Source organism: Heloderma suspectum, chromosome 16 (genome assembly GCF_057233095.1).
Source record: "Heloderma suspectum isolate Gila_16-S chromosome 16, 16-S_ref, whole genome shotgun sequence".
Lineage (NCBI taxonomy): Eukaryota > Metazoa > Chordata > Lepidosauria > Squamata > Helodermatidae > Heloderma > Heloderma suspectum.
Genome location: NC_139473.1, coordinates 2,470,130 through 2,487,830, shown reverse-complemented (window position 1 = coordinate 2,487,830; position 17,701 = coordinate 2,470,130). Strand labels below are relative to the sequence as shown.

General features: G+C 51.9%; 2 protein-coding genes across 6 annotated transcripts in view; both read right to left on the bottom strand.

Moving 5' to 3' along the window:
- TAOK1 (TAO kinase 1) overlaps positions 1-1,964 on the bottom strand; it is a 65,479-nt gene extending 63,515 nt beyond the window's left edge. The window contains exon 1 of one of the 3 annotated variants that reach the window (XM_084823136.1): positions 1,874-1,964. The gene's annotated coding sequence lies outside the window, so the exon portion shown is untranslated. Of the gene's footprint in view, positions 1-1,838 lie in introns of all 3 variants that reach the window. The other 2 variants (XM_084823137.1, XM_084823139.1) reach the window with 2 other exon arrangements.
- A 2,452-nt stretch (positions 1,965-4,416) lies between these two features.
- Positions 4,417-17,687, bottom strand: LOC146334819 (uncharacterized). 3 transcript variants are annotated; one of them, XR_014786175.1, is made up of 3 exons: positions 17,162-17,685; positions 6,825-7,149; positions 4,417-6,385 (listed from the first exon to the last, which is right to left on the bottom strand). XR_014786175.1 is itself a non-coding variant. In XM_084823134.1 (2 exons), exons 1-2 carry the CDS (start codon positions 17,494-17,496, stop codon positions 7,005-7,007), a joined length of 480 nt encoding a protein of 159 aa, XP_084679260.1. In that variant the 5' UTR covers positions 17,497-17,687; the 3' UTR covers positions 4,417-7,004. The 3 variants fall into 3 exon arrangements, 2 of the variants coding, with proteins under 2 accessions (XP_084679260.1, XP_084679261.1); XM_084823134.1 differs by having other exon boundaries at positions 4,417-7,149; positions 17,162-17,687; XM_084823135.1 differs by lacking the exon at positions 6,825-7,149 and having other exon boundaries at positions 17,162-17,687.
- Between the last annotated feature and the right edge of the window lie 14 nt (positions 17,688-17,701).

The following is a 17,701-nucleotide window of genomic DNA, read 5'->3' as shown; positions in this document are numbered from 1 at the left end:
ATTGATGGGGAGAGGAAAGTAAGTAACCTTTCCAAGTAAAGCACCATTATGACTCCTGCTGCTCATTCCCCCCACCAGCCTCAAGTGTACAATACACACACACACATACACACAAATTCCCACAGCTGTGTTATGTGTAAAGAGCCTGGAGTTCTGCAGCACTGCAGAGCAAGGGGGATGGGAGTATGGGGAAATATTTCTGTTCCTCGCTCCCCTCTAAGGGGGTACTTTTGTCTGTAACAACAAGAGCAGGCCTCTGACAGCACCCAAATACATCTAGCTGCTCCTGGCTACCAACTGACAGCAGTTTGTCTTTTTCGAGGGGAGGAACTTTCCACTCCCCAGAAGGTAAGAACTTTCCCCCAGTCCTGTCCAGGCCATCCTCTCAGCCAGGAAAGGCCAACATACTCCTTCTTGCAGATATCCCCAGGTCAACAGACAGAAAGATGAAGGAAGCCACTCATCTCTCCCATAACCAGGGGAAGCTGCTGAACTTCCACACCACATGGAAAGATCTATGTGACCCATAACAGAAGAGGGAAGAACTTGCAAATCCCTATGCAGGCTCCCAATAGCCAGAAATACCCCCTCCCTGTGCCCATACAGACCCATCCTAAGAGTTACAAACACACATGTCTCTCTTACCAGTGTTTACCCACCACCACTGGTCTGATCCAGGCCTCATACAGGTTCTCTTTTATGTTCTCAAGAGATGGGACCATGTCCCAAACCTGGGAAGCCCACATAATCCATAATATGCCACACAGAGTTGCTTTTCAAGAGGAAGCCTCGCTTCTAAGCACAGCCCTAGAAATTAAACCAGACTTTTCCAGAGGAAGGGGAGAAGACCCCCAATTGATTCAATATTAACCATTCCTCTCTCTTTGTCCAGACACGTTCTCTCCTTCACCAGCCCCGCTAGATCCAACCCCGCAGAAAACACACACCTAAGCAACTAATGGTATTGATCCCATGAACTCCATAAGAGGTATCAGCAATCTAGGGAGCTTGACCTCTCTTCTGCAACTGCCCCCCCCCCCACACACACGCGTGCGCCACATCACCTCCAGGCTGTTGGGGGGGGGGGGAGTCGAGGGGAGGCAGAAGAAAGGCTGATATATCTCACCTTACTCTTTCATTCTGTTATTTTGTTAGCTGACATGGGCAGTTTTTTTAATGGAAAGATAGGATTAAAAAAACATTTCAAATAAAAAGAAACCTTAATGTAGACCCCTAAAAGATCACTGTGCACTCTCCCCCCCAAAAGCATCATGTTACTGGGTAACGGGTGTCCTGACCTCCTCTCTCTTCTCCCTCATCACATCCTGATTTTTCTCCATCAGGGGGTAAAGTTGCCTTCTAATCCTCTACTCTCCCAAACAGAGAAGCCATGCCCCCATGTTATTTCAAAGAGAGATTGCCCCCTCATAGAGAAGCCCCTACCCATTACATATCCGGATTCTCCCCCTCCTGTCCTCGCCTCTTCCCCTAGACATCCCCCATATAAATAAACCACCCCTTAGAAGTACCACCTGCCCCTATACAGATTCCTGGTTTCCCCCAACCCAACCCTTCCGGCTACCCCACACGAAAACACACCATGAAGCCACGCCCCCGTGTTATTTCTGATGGGGGGAAGGAGAAGCCCCTCCCCGGTAGGGACACCCCCCTCCCCATTATAAACCCCGACTTGCGGGTGGTGTCCCCCCCTACACACACAATAAAGACGCCCCTTTTTCTGAGGGGATCTCACCGGCTCCTTCTCTGAGGAGTCCTCTCCCCTCAGCCTCACAATCCCGCCCCCCAAGGAATATTATCATCATGACGACGATAATCACCCCCTCTCGCCCTGCCTCCGGGGCCGGCCGCTCACCCTCCGGGTCCTCCCCAGGGCTGCTGCTGTCGCCGTCGCCGGGGTGGGTCCACCAGGCCGCCTCCGCCGCCGCCTCCCCGTAGCCGCTCCACCCGGCCGCTGAAGCCCCGGGCCCGGCTTGCGCCCGCCCGCCCGCCCGCCCGCGTGCGGGCAGGGCCGAGGGAGGGAGGCGGGCGAGCGGGCGGGCCGGAGGCCGCTGGCGCTCGGCGCGGGCGGGGTCGCGCCCCCTCCGCTCCCCTCAGCGGCAGCAGCGGAGGCGACGGCGCCGCCCTCCTCCTCTCCTCCCCCGCCGCCCTCTTCCTGCTTCTCTTCAGCCGCCGCCGCTCCGGGCCCGGCCTACTGCGCCGCCTCCGCCTCAGCCGCCGCCCGCCCTTCCTCCTCTGCCTCAGCCGCAAATCGCGCCGCCGCCGCCGCCGCTTCTCGCGAGAAGCCTGCGCGCGAACGAGCGAGCGAGCGAGCGAGCGAGCTCTGCCGCTGCCTCCGCGGACGCGATGAGTGACAGGAACGGGGCGGGCGAGCGGGCGCGCTTGCGCACGCGCGACGGCGCGTGGCGGCAACTGCCGTTGTTGTTGGGTGGTGGTTGCTTCTGCCTCCCCCCCCCCGCCTTCTTCTTTTCCGCCTCCTCCTCCGCGCATGCGCCGTGAAGCGAAGCCGTCAGCGTGCTAGGAGGGGGCGAAGGGTGCGTGCGCATGCGCGTTCCCCTCAAAGGGATGCGGGCGGACCCCTACGTAGACTTATATAGAGAAAGAGGAGCGTTTTACCTGAGGAGGGTGGGGAAAGTGGAGCATACCAAACTGGGAAAGAGGATGGGGGGGAAGGGAAAGTGGAACGTGCCAATGAGAACAGGCTATACGGCCGCAATGGTGAGAAAGGGAGGAGAGTGTACCAACAAGGGAATTGGGAGGGGGAGGAGAATGTTCCAAAAAGGGAATTGGGGGGGGAGGGAGAAAGAAAGCGGGTATTGGGGTGTACCAAGGAGACTAAATCATAGGGGGATTGGAATGTACCAAAGGGTAAATTGGAGTAGAGGGGGAGAGGACCAAAGGGTAGAAAAGAATAGGATGGAATATACCAATTGGAAGGAGGAGTGGGGCGTGGAGTGTACCAAGGAGATCAGATCATATGGGGGAAGGGCATGTACTAAACAAGAAATTGGGGAGTGGGGGAATGTACCAAGAAGGGATGTTTCAGGACAGAAAGGCAACGAGGGAGCATCTTCATGAAAGAGGGGAGGGAATGGACCCAGAGGCGAGAAAATAAGGAAGGACTGTGCCAAAATGGAGAGGTCATGGGGGGAAGTGGAGCGCACCACTGAGACCAGATCGTGGGGGGTGGAGTTTAGCTATTTGTGGCAGTCTTCTGCTGCATTTCCACAAGAGTCACTGCGGGGTGTTCAACGAATCAAAGGAGGCACCCGCAAAATGGGGATTCGCTTTGGGCGCGTAGAGGCCCTTTGGGAAGGCACTGAAAGGGATGGGACAAGAGGAACAATTTATGAGGGGTGGAGGAATTGGGGGTCCCCCAAAAGGAAAGAACAGGAAGGGGGTTCCTCCAGTACAGCCTTCCCTGGCCTGGTGACTCCCAGAAGTGTTGGACTACAACTCCCAGCATGCCCCAAGACCTGCACTGGGGCAGGGGCGAGAACCCCAAATTGCCACTGCAGTCGTTCTAGGGCAGGGCAGGATTGTTCCGCCCACCCTGGAGGGATTTTGCCGTTACGGGCACAATCCTGTGCATATTTGGACAGAACAAAGGCCAGCTGGAGCATGCTGGGAACTGTAGGCCTTTTCCTGTCTAAACATGCTCAGGATTGCGCCTTAAGTGGGAACCTTCTGAAGTCCGCCACCTTAGGGGAGCCACCTGTGCTGCCCACTGGACTGGGCCCGGCCTGCGCCCACGACACTGCTGACAGCGAATGCGCTCAGCGTGGGCGCAGAACCTCTCGCAGCCGGATTCCATTCCAGCAAGTCTCTGGGGTGCCGCAGTCCAGTGGTGGGCGGGGTGAAAGGGGTGGAGCCAAAAGTCCCAGCCTCTGCTGGCCCCGGGCTCTTTTGCCGGGCACTCACCCTTCGCAGGGGCATTTCAGCCTTTTCGGAGGAGGAGGAAAACTGCTCCTGTTATGCACAACGTTTGACTTGGGCAGCGGCTGCCACTTAGGCCGCAAAAGCTGACGTCCTCACTCACCCAGTCTCAGCCGAGTCCTTAATGATGGGTTACGGCAGTGTACAAGAAAAACATGTTTGGGGGAGGGAGGAGGTTGGTGGAAATGAATTAGGCCACAACTTTCTCTCCTGTCCCTCAACTGTTGCCTGCCTCACTGCTGGCAAAACTGGCTGGCCACAACAAATAGGGGCATGTGTTCCACCGAATTCCCCTGCTGCTATTTTCCGGTTTGCTCTGATAGGAAGGGGGTGATTGTAAGAAAGGAAGTATTATTATTATTTTTATTAAATGTATGCATCACTTCCCACTGCAAATGGTTCTTCTTAGCCATTCAGACTGGCTCTATTGCTGTTTATACACACACACACACACACAATTTTAATACAGTATTTTATTTATTACATTTCCATACCATGCAATAGCCAAAGCTCTTTAACTCTGTAACCCAGCATTACGTTTTCAGGAAGGGAGTGGTCTCTAAGCTTTAATACATAAATGCCCACGCCAAACTGCAGTCTGGCATTTGCTGTTCCACATGATAGCAACAGGCAAAATGTTAATTATGCAATGAAATACTTAGATGAGTGGTGACAGGCATGATGGGAGTTGTAGTCCAATACACCTGGAGGGCACCAGGTTGGGGAAGGCTGTGAAAACTGATGTCCAAATGTAATGTGTGAAAGCCAGCATGGCTGAACGTCTCAGTAACATTTTTCCTCTTCCCTCCCCATCCTTTTGCCTTGTATGTTGTGGCTTTCTCTCTGGGGAGGAGATTGTAAACCTGCAGCCAGGGACCGTCTTATTTACTGATTTATTGTAAGCTGCTCCAGGAGCCTTTTTTGGCTGAGGAGCAGGATAAAAATAAATTTAAAAACTCTGGAAAGCTGCTGCCAGTCAGCGTACAGTAGACAACCTTGGACTAGATGGACCAATGGTCTGTTTCAGTATAAGGCAGCTTCCACATCCTTTTTAAATCAGCCTTTTTCTCAGAACCATGAGGAATAGAATCTTTCCTAATTTTTATAAGGGAAAGGCTTATAGCTCAGTGGTAAAGAGCCACTGCTTTGCATGAAGAAGGTTCAGTGCCCTGTGTCTCTAGGGAGGGGTGAGAAAGACCCCCTGCCTGAAACCCCAGGGAGTTTCTGAATTGCCCGCTGGAGACCAAGCCACCCCCAAACACCTGGCATTGCAACAAGGAACAATGTATTGTTCCTGGGAAAATCCACTTGCCCCCCAGCTACTGCGAGGATTGCAGCTCAGCTCAGAGGGAACAGGGAAGTCTGCGGGGTGGGGGGTGGCAGGTGACATCAGGCCCCTGCTAATAAAAAAGTCATGGGGCTGCGTCCCTGAGGGCCCTGCTGTTGCCTCTGTGTACTGCGAGCTTCTTAGATCTCAGTTTTCTTGACACTGAAGAAAATGTCAGTAATGCCCCCTCCCATCTCTCAAGCTCCCCCAGCCCATTTGAACGTGCTGCGGCCCTTCTGGCTGGGAGTTCATAGGAGCCGGTGTGTCATTAAGAAACAGCAGCCCGCTCTTCAGCCTCTCATGAAGTGGTACAAGAGGCCTTCTCCCCGCTTTTATTTTTGGCTGCCCCTGTCCAGGCCGGCCGGCCTGCCTGCCTGCGACGTCTCGCGTGGGCTGAGCCTCCGGTTGGGAGATGGTGATTCAGGCCTCCTGCAACTGAAGAGCATTTGCTGCAGCAACATGAGTCACTCACTGCTGCCTTCTCTTCCCGGCTGTTCTGACCTTATGGAGGCTGCAGCGATCACAACTGAGAGGAGCTGGAAGCAGAAATGGAGGGGTCCCTGGGCTCCTGATCGTTTCCATCGATTACGCCGCCGTTAGCAGCAGCCGTACCTTCTCTCTCCACACACACACGCGTGCACACACACATATATAGTGGTCTCCCGGCGAATGGAAACGCTCCTTCCCATCATTCTGTTACCATCCAATGTGACCAAGTGACAGAATCTGGGGCACTGCAGAAAAACTACCAACTGATGCAGCGCCAGGCGCTCTGCTAGCAATCATCCCACTAATTGCGAACTCCAGTGTTTGGGGGCCGACAGGGATGGAGCTCAAAGGGGGCCACCAGGAGATAAAGAGGAGGTATTGGTATGTTTGGGGGAACGTTGCGGGTTGCAGAAGGACAGGAAAATCTTTCTTTAAAGAGAGCTAATGAGGCAAACCCCGCACCTCATCCCAAAATCACACAGTGAGGACTGAGCGTGCATAGCATTTACAGTACGTTGAATCTCAGCTGGAAAAGAAAAGGGGAGAAGGTGGTGTGGAGATACGCTGAGGCATTTTGTTGCAGGTCCGAAGCTGTCATGAATTCACATGCTAAACCTGCAAAGCATAAAGGTGACATCTGAATTGGGCCTTGGAGGCATAAAAAAAACCTCACCCAAATTGGTGCCCTCCAGATGGATTGGACTACAAATTCCATCGTCCCCAAGGTTGGGGAAGGCTGATCAACACTGACTGGCTGCGGCCCGCGTGGGAATCTTTTGTGGCCCTCCCTGGAGATGCCTGGGGTGGAACCCGGGTCCTTCTGCATGTAAAAAAGGGGCTCTACTGCTGATATCCCTAATATCTGGGAAAGGGCTGTGTTGCTCAATGGTCAAGCATCACCTTTGCCTTGGGTTCAGCCCCTGGCACCTCCGGCTCAATGGCTCTCAGGCAGAGAGGGCATGCAGTGTTGTGAGGAGAGACCCAGGTTCAAATCCCTGCTTGGCCATGATGCTTACTGGGTTGGCCTGGGCCCGCTGCATCCTCTCAGACTCACCTGCCTCGCAGGGTTGTTGCAAGGATAAAATGCAGCGGGGGGTGGGACACCACGTACACAGCCATGCACCCGTTGGAGGTAAGGTTGGATAATAAATAATAAAGCAGTGAACTGCAAAGAGACGCTGCCAGCTAGGAGTTGCACTGGGCTAGGTGAAATCCAGTTTTCCTTTGGATTCTGTTACACGCAGATGCACACATGCTGCGGCTTCATCCACAGGCAGTGACGGGCTTCCCAGTCTCTAGCCTCCGTCAAAAATTCCCATTGGCTCGAGGCCGGCGTACCACCGCCACGCCCAGTGGCTTGTTTCCTAGAGAACAAGAAGCTGGAGAGAGGAGAGGGGCTTAGCCTGGATTGGCAGGAGAACAAAAGAGAGGGAGAAATCACCTAGAAACTGGAGCAGCCACCGATTATTCAGGGATTGTAGTTGAGCAGCCTTCCCCAACGTGGCGGACTACAACTTCCAGCATCCCCTGCTGACAGCCATTGTGGCATTGTGGTTAGCATCTTGGACTGGGACTCAGGAGATCCGGGTTCAAGTCCCCCACTGAGCCATCAGGCTCACTGGGTGACTTTGGGCCAGTCGCTGACTCTCAGCCTGGCCTTCTTCGCAGGGCTGTTGTGAGGATCAAAGGGAGAGGAGGAGGACCATCTGAGCTGCCTTGGGTTCCCAGCAAGGGGAAAGGGATCTGGAAACTGGGACTGGACCGTGATGTTTAAAGGGGCTTTCTGAGCCACGGGGAAACCCATTTCCTTTGGGGCATTATCATATGCACCAGCTATACCGTGCTCAGACTGCTGCAGCGGGTTGTAATGTGGGGCTGCCTTTGAAGACTGCTTGGAAAGGGCAGCCTCCCCCAACGTGGTGACTCTCCAGATGTGCTGGATTGCAACTCCCAGCATCCCCTGCCAGTCACGTTGGGGAAGGCTAAGCGAGTGCAAAAATGGCTACTAGCTTGTTTTCGGGTGGAATTCAAAGAGCTGTTTCATTTTTTAAACCTAGAAAGTGCGAAACAGCTTTGGACCTTGGGAGCAAAAGGCCCCGGGGCTGTCATCCATGCCTCCCTGCCATTGGACATACGGGAGGAGTGAGTGGAGATAGGGGCCTTTCGGGGGAACCCCCACTCTTTTTATTTGTTGGGTTGTTACATTTTTATCCTGCCGTTTTTCCTGCAAGGATCTCAAGGCGGCGTACATGGTCCTCTTCTCCATCTTATCCTCACAACAACCCTGCAAGGTAGGTCAGTTTGGGAGTCTGGGATTGGCCCAAAGTCACCCAGTGAGCTCGCATCTTTAGGGGAAGTCTGCCTCTAAATCAGGAATGGGGAATATGCAGGTCTCCAGGTGTTCTTGGACTGCAATTCCCATCAGCCCCTAGCCAGCACAGACAGTGGTGAGGGATGATGGGAATGGTAGTTCAATAATGTCCCCATCTTTTCCCCACCCGTCTTCTGACCAACGGGCAAGCCTACTAGGATCTCTCTCAAATTAGGTGGCTTTAAAAGGGGATTAGACAAACGCCTTGAGAATGGGTCCATCAGAGGCTGTGATTTATTTTATTTTATTTATTATTTATTTCATTTCTAGCCAAAGCTGCCTGGGAGGTTCGCAACCATCAAAACCATAAAATACCACATCATCAATATCACAGGAAAATTTAAAACCACAGTAAAAAAATAAAAATACAAACCAAAATAAAACCTAGCAGCAGTGCAAAGATTTAAAATACAGTAACCGATTTAAAACAGAAATTGAAAGACTAAAATGAAATACTAAATGCCTAGCAAAATAAGGTCTTCACCTGGTGCTGTAAAGACCACAGTGTAGGTGCCAGGTGAGCCTCTGGGAAGCTCATTCCACAACCGGCGTGCCACAGAAGAAAAGGCCCCCTCTTTAGCAGCCATCCCCCTGATTTCCTTTCGCAGGGGCTCCCGGAGAAGGACCGCTGAAGCTGTTGTTAGGGTCCAGGCAGGTGTATATGGGAGGAGATGATCCTTCAGGTTAGTAGGGTGGAACCTTCACCTTTAAGCATAGTCTACCTCTTAACTCAAATTGCCACTGAAGAAGCAAGCTATTGCCTCCACTGTGACTTCATGGGCTTCTTGGGGGTTAGCCACTGTGGCCAAGGTAGATCTTTGGACCCATCCAACCAGCCTAGTCCTTATGTTCTGATCCACTGGGTGCTCTGGCTGTCTGGAGTCACTTTATGGAATGTTTAGGGGAAAGACTTCTCTCTCTCTCTTTCCTGCATCCCACGTCCATATATAAATGTACTGATGCTGCAAGGGCACAGTATGCGGCTTGCAAAATACTGCCCAACTGTGCATTTTGGATTTTTTCTCTCTCATGAACCACCATGGCTATATTTTGGGGGTTGGGGGGGGGGTGCGGGTTTTTTTTTAAATAGGTCTTGGAATCCGTGGCTGTAATAAATTAATAATCACTGGTTTGGGATTGTGTGATTGCACCCTCTGGAGGTCACAAAGGAGAATTATGCACCTTTCTAAGTGAACCTTTTTAAAAACTGCTGTTTGTTTTATTCTGTGGCTTTTTCATTCTCTTGCCATTTTCTCTGCCTTTATTGTCAGTTGCCCTTGACTTATCGTTGATTTATCTGAAGGCTTTGCACCCCAGTCTTTGGGTCAACAAAAAGCAAGGCAGGCTGTGCCCACAGGCTTTTGACCTAAAAAGAGACGACATAGAAGGAATAAAGGAGGAGGGGAAAGGAAAACAAGAGAAAGCGAGCACTAGTTCTTGATATTGTATATTGATGGAAATGGGCAGGTGAAAAGCAGACCTCCGAAAAGCAGCCTGATGACCCGACCTTCTCCCAAATGGCTGTAATTCCATACAGAAGCCTGGTTCTCTATTGACTTGCATGCAAGCAGGTTGCATTTTGAAACATTTGAAAATGAAATATAGTAATACATCAGTTTTGATTTATTATTACTACTTATTTTGAAGACAAAATAAGATCTGAGTTAGAGCAGAAACTCCTCCCTTTGCTGCTACCTTTTCTTGGGGTGGGGGGGGGAAGGGTAGAGGTGCTGCTGTCTACAATAACAGTCTCGATTTCTCCAGCGTTCGCTCTCAGGTCTACCCCAGGTAAGAGGTCAAAAAGGATCTAAGCCAGGGGTGTTGAACCTCTTTTTTTAAAAAAGAGGCATGGTTTTCACATGTGCAGTGAATGCATTGACAGGCCAACCTATCGCTGCGTCGGGCACATCTTCACTACTAGCTTTCCAGTAGATGCCTTTTCCCCCACTGCGTTTATTGATTTATTTTAATCAGTCTTGGAATGACCGGTATTCTGTCGATATTTCTTTTTAAAAAATCAAAACATTCACACAGTAGTACTTAAATGAAAGAGCATTATAGAGCTAATTTTTAAAACTATTTTTCATAAACCTACCAACCCTACTGCCTTTCTGGTGGTCACCATTTTAGTAATGTCGTTATTTCTCTCTCTCCTGCCCCTACCATCTACAGATTTGGTGAACAGCTATAGCGCAGTGGCAGAGCCCTTGCTTGGCTTGCAGAAAGTCCCAGGTTCAATTTCCAGCATCTCCTGATAGGGAAAAACTCCTGCCTGAAACCCTGGAGAGCCGCTGCCGCTGCCAATCAGATAGCAGAGATGCAGAACCTCTTTCGGCCCGCGGCCTGGATTCCATTTCAGAAAGGCTCTCGGGGGCTGCGTTCCGGAGGTGGGTGGGACCGAAGACAAAAGGGGCAGGGCCAGAAATACCAGCATACTTTAGCTTCAAGCTCTTCCTGCCAGAAACTCAGCCTTCGGAGAGGCATTTCAACCCTTGAGAATGGCGGGGAAATGGCGCGAAAGCCAGGAGACCAGCAAAGGATTGTTGGTTGGGGGGAAGGGGGCGGCCTCGGGGGGAACCCTGAAGGGCCAAATTGAGACCCCACTGGAGGGCCAGATTTGATGTTCTCCACCCTTGCTTTTTATCACACAGGACTGTTAGTTCACTTGGTCCAGGGATGGGCAATCTTTTGGTCGTGGAGAGCCGCATGAAGCAGAGGACGGCAGGAGTTGGGGGACACATGATGGGGTGCGTGGGACCTGGGATCCCTCTTTCTCTCACACGCACACAAACACACGAGCACCTCTCCACGGCCCACCACAATGGCAAGGGCTCCCGCAGGCCGCATGTGTCCCACGGGCCATGAGGTTGCTCATATGTGATCTATCCCGATGGTGTCTGCTCTGACTGGCAGCAGCTTTGCCACTGATCTGTGGCCCTTCCTTCAGAGGAGTAGGGGAAACAGCATCGGGGTTCATCAGCAGTGCGCAGGCCCAGTGCATGGGCTGACCTCCAACGCCAGCCCTGCTCTCTTCCTCCAAACCCCTTCTCTGGAGGGGCTGGCTTCTGAGTAAATCTGCCCAGGTTGGCACTGTTCACTCAATATAACCTAAGCAGCTAATTCACTAACACTCAGCACACCCCCAGGTAAGCGTGCACACGAGATCGCAGCAGAACGCCACAGTGCCGGGTCCAAGCTCCGCAAACCCTGGGCCTACGATTTCACATCAGAGATTCCTGCTGTGGACAGGCAGAAGGTGTCAGCCGCATCCCGCAGCTTGCAGAGCAGAGACCAGCCCCCAAATACCTCGACAACTTCACAGGCTCGGCTAAAAATAGCTCCTAGGTCAGGCGCGTTCTTAAAGTAAGCGGAACCTTGGCCAGAGAAGAAGAAGCCGTCTCACTTCCCGGGAGAAGGGAACCAAGCTACAGCTGAATGCACCGACCTGGATTGAAGGTTCATCTCGTGCATCTTAGATGCAGCACGCTTCTTTTTGCGAATTAAAGGAAACTGGCTTCGAATCAGGGCAGGGGCGCAGGAATCCTTTCTTCATTCATTGAGGACATCTCTGCACCGCCCAACAGCCAAAGCTCTCTGGGTGGTTTACAACATGGTAAAACATAATATAAAACCTTTAACATACAAGAAGTTTAAACAATTAACCATCATACTACCAGGGATATAAAAGAAATGCCCTATTGTATGTGGTCAAATCCCAGGGCAGAGGAAAGTCTTAACATGGTGCTGAGAAGATGACAGCGACGGCGCCAGGAAGAGCTTGCTGAGGTGTGTGTTCTGCAATTGGCGGGCCACCACCAAGAAGACCCTCTCCCTGGATGCCATCCTCCAATGGGCCGGACAAGGGCAAAAAAACCTGAGACTCAATCCGGACAAAATACAGGAGGTGCTGTCGGTGGCTGGTTTGTTCACTCGGGCAAACCTGTTACGGGTCACATGCCCTCTAAAAACTGTGCCCCTGGACCCGCCCCCCGCCACTTGGAGATCTCAGGATAAGCCGGAGATAATGTTTTCTGCCTTCTGTCATCTCCGTTTAATTGCTCTTGGGCGATTTAGACTGGCAGTGTGGGTTCTGAAAGAAAATGACAATGCAGACGTTGCAAGGAGCAGCCCATTTGCCACATCAGGATCCAGCTGTGGATCATACAAAAATGGTAACCAAGACAAGGGGTGCCTCCGAGTACGTGCAGAGTGTGTTTTCTTGGATTATTCAGTAACCACAGCCTGCAGCCACAGATTTCCCTGACATTTATTTATTTCTTACATTTCTAATCCTCCCAGTAACTGATGTCCCTCCTTTCTCGCAAGGATCTCAAGGGGGCATACATGCCCCATCTCCGTTTTATCCTCCTATCCCTGCATGGTAGGTGAGGCTGAGAGATAGTGACTAGTCCAGGAGCATTGAGTTAGCTTCATGGCTGAGTGAGGATCTCTTCAATTTTCATCTGACTAGCACACCATACTGGTTCAGCTCTGAGATGAAGGGATGTTTGAATGTGTTTTTTTAATCATTTTTTATCTTGTTTCTGTATTGTTCCATTGTATTTTAATGTGAACTGCTTAAGGATTTCAATATATTAAGAGGTATAAAAGTATTATCAATCAATCAATCCCAGGTCAGAGAGTCTGGGGCTGTTTACACGTAACAGCGGCAAATGTTGGACTAATCAACCCACATATTGCTGCTGCCCGTGTCCTGTAGCCTTTTGGAATATTCAACCCCAAATCAGGCCGATCAGAGGTTGCTACGTGATGTCCAAACTCCAACACTATAGGTTAATTGTGGGTTAAACAACCTGCAGTTAACCCAACTACTAATTGTAGGTTAACTGTAGGTTGTTCAACCCATGAGTAACCAGTAGTGTCCGGGTTTGGACGTCCTTTAGCAATCCCCGCTCAGTCTGATTGGGAGATGTGTATTCAAAATGGCCAGAGAACACGCTCGGCATGCATGGCGGCAAATCATGGGCTAATTTACCCACAATTTGCTCTGTTAGGTGCGAACTGGTCTATGACTTGCCAGCAAAACTGGATCCTTTTTGGAATACCCCATCCCCTGTCCAACTCGTTAGCCTTATGCAAGCCAGTGTTCTTTCAGTCCCCATCTCTGTAATACGAGGACTATCATACCGGCCTACTGTACAGGGCTGTTGCAAGGATTGCCAAGATCTATCTCTTCATCCAAAGCCTCGACTTACCTTTCTGGTTGAAAGCATTTGAGGCAATGGACATAAAATTCCTTGGATTCCTGCACTCAGCAGGGGGTTGGACTCGATGGCCTTGTAGGCCTCTTCCAACCCTACTATTCTATGATTCTAAAAGGGATCAAACAGCCTTAAAATTTCAGAGGAAAGTAAGTGAAAAACCACAATGCAAAGCAAAAAACAAAACAAAAAAACAGCAGGGGGTCGATTCAGAGAAATGTAAGGGTTATATTTATGCTGTCCCGGAAGCTTGGACCAGCCCCTTAGAAGACCTCTCCTGCTTCTTTCAAAGCACAGCTCAAGACCCACCTTTTCGGGGTCAGGCTTTGGCTCAACCCCCGAGTTCCGCGAATCTTCAGGACTCCAAGATCGACTTTGTTCTTGACTAGAACTCAAGGTCTACCATCTGGAGCCGGGTGCAAAAGGTGCACAGAGAATTAAGGAGTCTGGAGCCCAGGAATTTGTTTTGAGTGTCGGAACTGAAGGGAGGCCACAGTCCTTCCACGCAAAAATCCACTCCTGGAAAGGCCCTCAGCTTTCTTCATTTCAGCAGTATAATTTAAGGTGGGGATCGTTTTGTTGGTGCTATGGTTAAACAACTGGGGAGTCAGAAATCCTTGCGGATCTACCACAGGTCACCCAGAGATCTGCTGGTAGATCTCAATCTAGCTTCTGCCCACCCTAGCTGTACTGAAATTAACCCTGTCCCCAAGCACACGTTTCGGTGAAACCACCGAGATGGTTCCCATGTCACGTTTTGGATCGGCAACTCCTTGGGGCAGAGACCTGGCCGCTCAGGCTCTGTAAAGCGCCAGGCACACAGATGGCTCATATAAACAAACAAACAAAACTAGAAAGGCTTTATGTCCTTAATCAGCCACTGTACAAAGGAACGAGGGAGGGGAGGTGGGAACACCCTTGAACCGTCTGCCCTCCAAATGGCCTACAAACCAGGTCCAGTTATCACAAATGTCAGCATTCCACACAGCTTTAAAGGATGCTTGTGTGTGTGGGGGGGTCTCTGGGTTGGGAAGTACAGTGGGACAGATGTATCAATTGTCTGCATTTTATCAGCTCTCACCAAAAAAACCCTTTTGATTGACTAACGATCAATCAAAAGGTTGCTTGATTGACAATGATTCTTAGCCGCCCTGAGCTTTTGGTAACGAAGGGTGGGATAGAAATCAAATACATAAATAATAAAGATTAATCGAGCAACGTATTAGATATATTAATTTGTTTTTAAAATCTGAAAATAAAGAAACTTAAGTTTTCTTAAAACGGATTGCTTTATTAATCTACAGGTGCATGCAAATTTAATTGATTAGCCCACTATGGATTAAATTTCACTAATGGAGGGAGCAATCCTATGGCCGCTAGTCAGCGGCTAGATGGCCATAGGATACGTCGGTTTCCAGGAACTGACCTTCCCCCTTCCCACGCTGCCTTGCAAGCAGCTCAGAATGGCCCCTTGCTCCACACTTGGAAGAGGTTCGCGGAGCAGCGAAAACAGGGCATTCCAGGGCGGGGAAGGCAGAAATGCTGGTACCACACATCCTATGTGTTGTCCGGCAACTGCTTCCCCTGCTCCACCTTCCTGTGGCTGGACAGCCGAAATCGGCTGTCTAGCTGCAAATGCAGGGCAGCTAAAGTGCAGAGGGGATGATCCCTTCCGTGCTTCTCCAGCCCTGCATTGGATAGGCGGTCGCCTATCCCGATAGACTTGCGCCCCAAATCAACTAAGATTTCTTTAAATGAGTGGGTCCGTACGAACCACTAAGTGAGGGTGTTATTATCAGCCTGATGCACTGGCATATAGCGACATCAAAACATTATAGTCATACAGCAACATCTTTAGTGTGACCAAGCACTTATAGAGGGACAATTATATTCTGTAGTCAGTGAGTCACTCCCAGTCTCTATTGAGTCCAAGTTCCACAGTGTCAAATGAGCCTGTGCATTTCTCCATCCTTCCATTTCTCATATTCTCTCTTTTGTTCCCAGACTTTTTGTGATGGCCCCTTTGGTTACAGATTTTAGAAGGCTACAGGGTGACAGGGGACATGATTTGGCTGAAATTGGGTGCAGGGATAGAGAAGAATAGGGGGGTTAATGATTTCACGACCCCCCCCCCCCCGATCGTTTCAACCATCATTTGAGCCCTGCATCCTTCCTTCCTTATTTCTTTAATGTTTAAAGTCCATTTTACATCCTGCCTCTCCTTCAGGGAGTTAGGGGTGGCAGGCCCCCACTACCCCTGAATGTTATCCTCACAACCACCCTGTACGGTAGATTAGGCTGAAATCTGGTCTGGTCCAACTTTCCCCAATCTGGTGCCTGCAAAACATTGTTGGACTGCAACTCTAAGCACCCTGTCAGCTCAGCATGTTTCTGGGGACGATGGAAGTTGTTGCCCAACACGTCTGGACGGCATCAGGCTGGGGAAGGCTGATCTAGGTAGTCTTTCCTTCTGATCTCTCCTCCTTACAAATCTATTTCTGCCCCCCCCCTCTATTTTATTTATGATTATATTTATATCCTGCCTTTTTTTCCTCTTGCAAAGAACCCAAGGCAGCTTACATGGCCCTCCTCCTCTCTGTTGCAGCCTCACGACAACTCTGTCTGTGAGGTACGTTAGGCCGAGAGTCAGTGAGTGGTCCAAAGCGCCCCAGTGAGCTTCATGGCTGAGCAGGGATTAGAACTCAGATCTCCCAAGTCCCAATCCAACACTCTTAACCACTACTCCACACTGTCTCTCTTCCTTCCTTCCAAATTTATTTTTCCATCTGTCTCTTAAATCAGCCTTCTCCAGCCTGGACTACAGCTCCTATCATCCCCCACCAGCAGGACACATATGGCAGGCGTCAGGTTGGGCAAGGCTGTTCCCCAACCTGCCACCCTCCCCCTGACAAATGTGTTGGACCGCAACTTCTATGCTGGCTGGGGATGATGGGAGTTGAAGTAGAATGCAACTAGAGGATGCCAGGTTGGGCAAGGCTGGCCTGAAGAAAACAAGCTGCTTTCCTATGCAGTGCAAGGTTCAGAGGACGGTGAGAGTTCACAGCCAGGAAAGTTGGGGGCAGACTGGAGGACCTCGTGGGTACCCTTCTGCCTCCTCTGCCGTGGTGGGGCAGTGCCTTTCTGGGAAGTGTCACTCCTGCTGCTCCAGTAGCAAAGTCATGGCCCCGAATTAGGGCCAGAGGGCAGTGCGATTGCTAGCTGGGAGAGAACCTTCTCGCCTCCCCCCCCCCGCGCATCTTGACTCCCTCAAATAATCAGAGTGTGTAAAGTCTGCTGCCCCCTCAACCCCAAAATCACCTCCTGCATTTTATGCTCTTCAACTGCAACACCCATCAGCCCCAGCCAGCTTAGCTGATGGTGAGGGGTAATGGGAACTGTAGTCCAACAACCTCCGGGGGCGACACACCAGCAGTTCTCCAACGTGGGCCCCCTCAGAGAGGTCGGACTACAACTCCCAGCATCCTGGGGAAGCTGGGCGTTGTGGTCCAACACCACCGGAGGGGCCCAGGTTGTGGGGAATGCACACTTGACTAGGAGTGAATTTCTTTGAATTCAGCGGGGGTTACTTCTGAGTAGACACATGTCGGACTGCGCCGCCAGCCCCACAAGCCCGGCACAAGCCCGGCGCTCCGCTCCGAGCGCAGGGCGGCCGAGGAGCTCCCCGATCTCCCTGTCTGGCAAAAGCACCATCACTAACGTCACCCTTATTCTCATTTAGGCCGGGAGAACACAGAGCTGCCCGAGACGTCCCTAGGGAGCGGCGGGCGAGCCCCTTACCCGCGAGTCGGCGCCGTCCAACTCCGCGGGGCGCCGCCGCTCCGGCGCAGGCCTCCTCCGGGGGCGCGTCTACTCCGCAGCCGGCCACGCCGGGGCGTCCGCGGGGCCTCCGCGCGGGCGCGCAGCGAGGCGACGCGTGTCTTGCGGCGCCCTGCAGCGGCCGATGCCGCGCGGGCCCCCCTTTTCCGCCGCCCGTGAGCCGGGAAGTTCGAGGCGGCGAGTTTCCCGGAGAGCGCAAGACGCGCGATCCTCCGGCGAGCAAAGGCCGTGCGGAAAGCGCCCAGCCGGCGCCTCTGCGTGGCCTCTACCATCGCCGTAACTGAAGCCCCATTCATTCCAGTGGGTCTACTCTAAGCAGGGCGGACACTGGCTTTCTCCTCCGCCGCCCCCCACCGGCTGCTGCTTCTTCACGCGAGAAGCCCAGAGAGACGCGTCGAGCCAGCGAGGGCCGCCGAGGCGCGGGGAGGCGCCGGGCACGGAGGCGGCCGCGCGGCCCCCGCCCGCCTTTCCACGTCGCCCTTCCCGGGAGGGGAGGAGCGC

What these genes read in the sequence shown, in the direction of transcription:
- LOC146334819 (XM_084823134.1), bottom strand. Translation starts at nt 17,496, where the DNA reads ATGAATGGGGCTTCAGTTACGGCGATGGTAGAGGCCACGCAGAGGCGC. An exon ending in TGGACGGCGCCGACTCGCGG is followed by an intron (nt 7,150 to 17,161) that starts GTAAGGGGCTCG and finishes TCCTCTCTCCAG; the next exon opens with CTTCTTGTTCTCTAGGAAAC.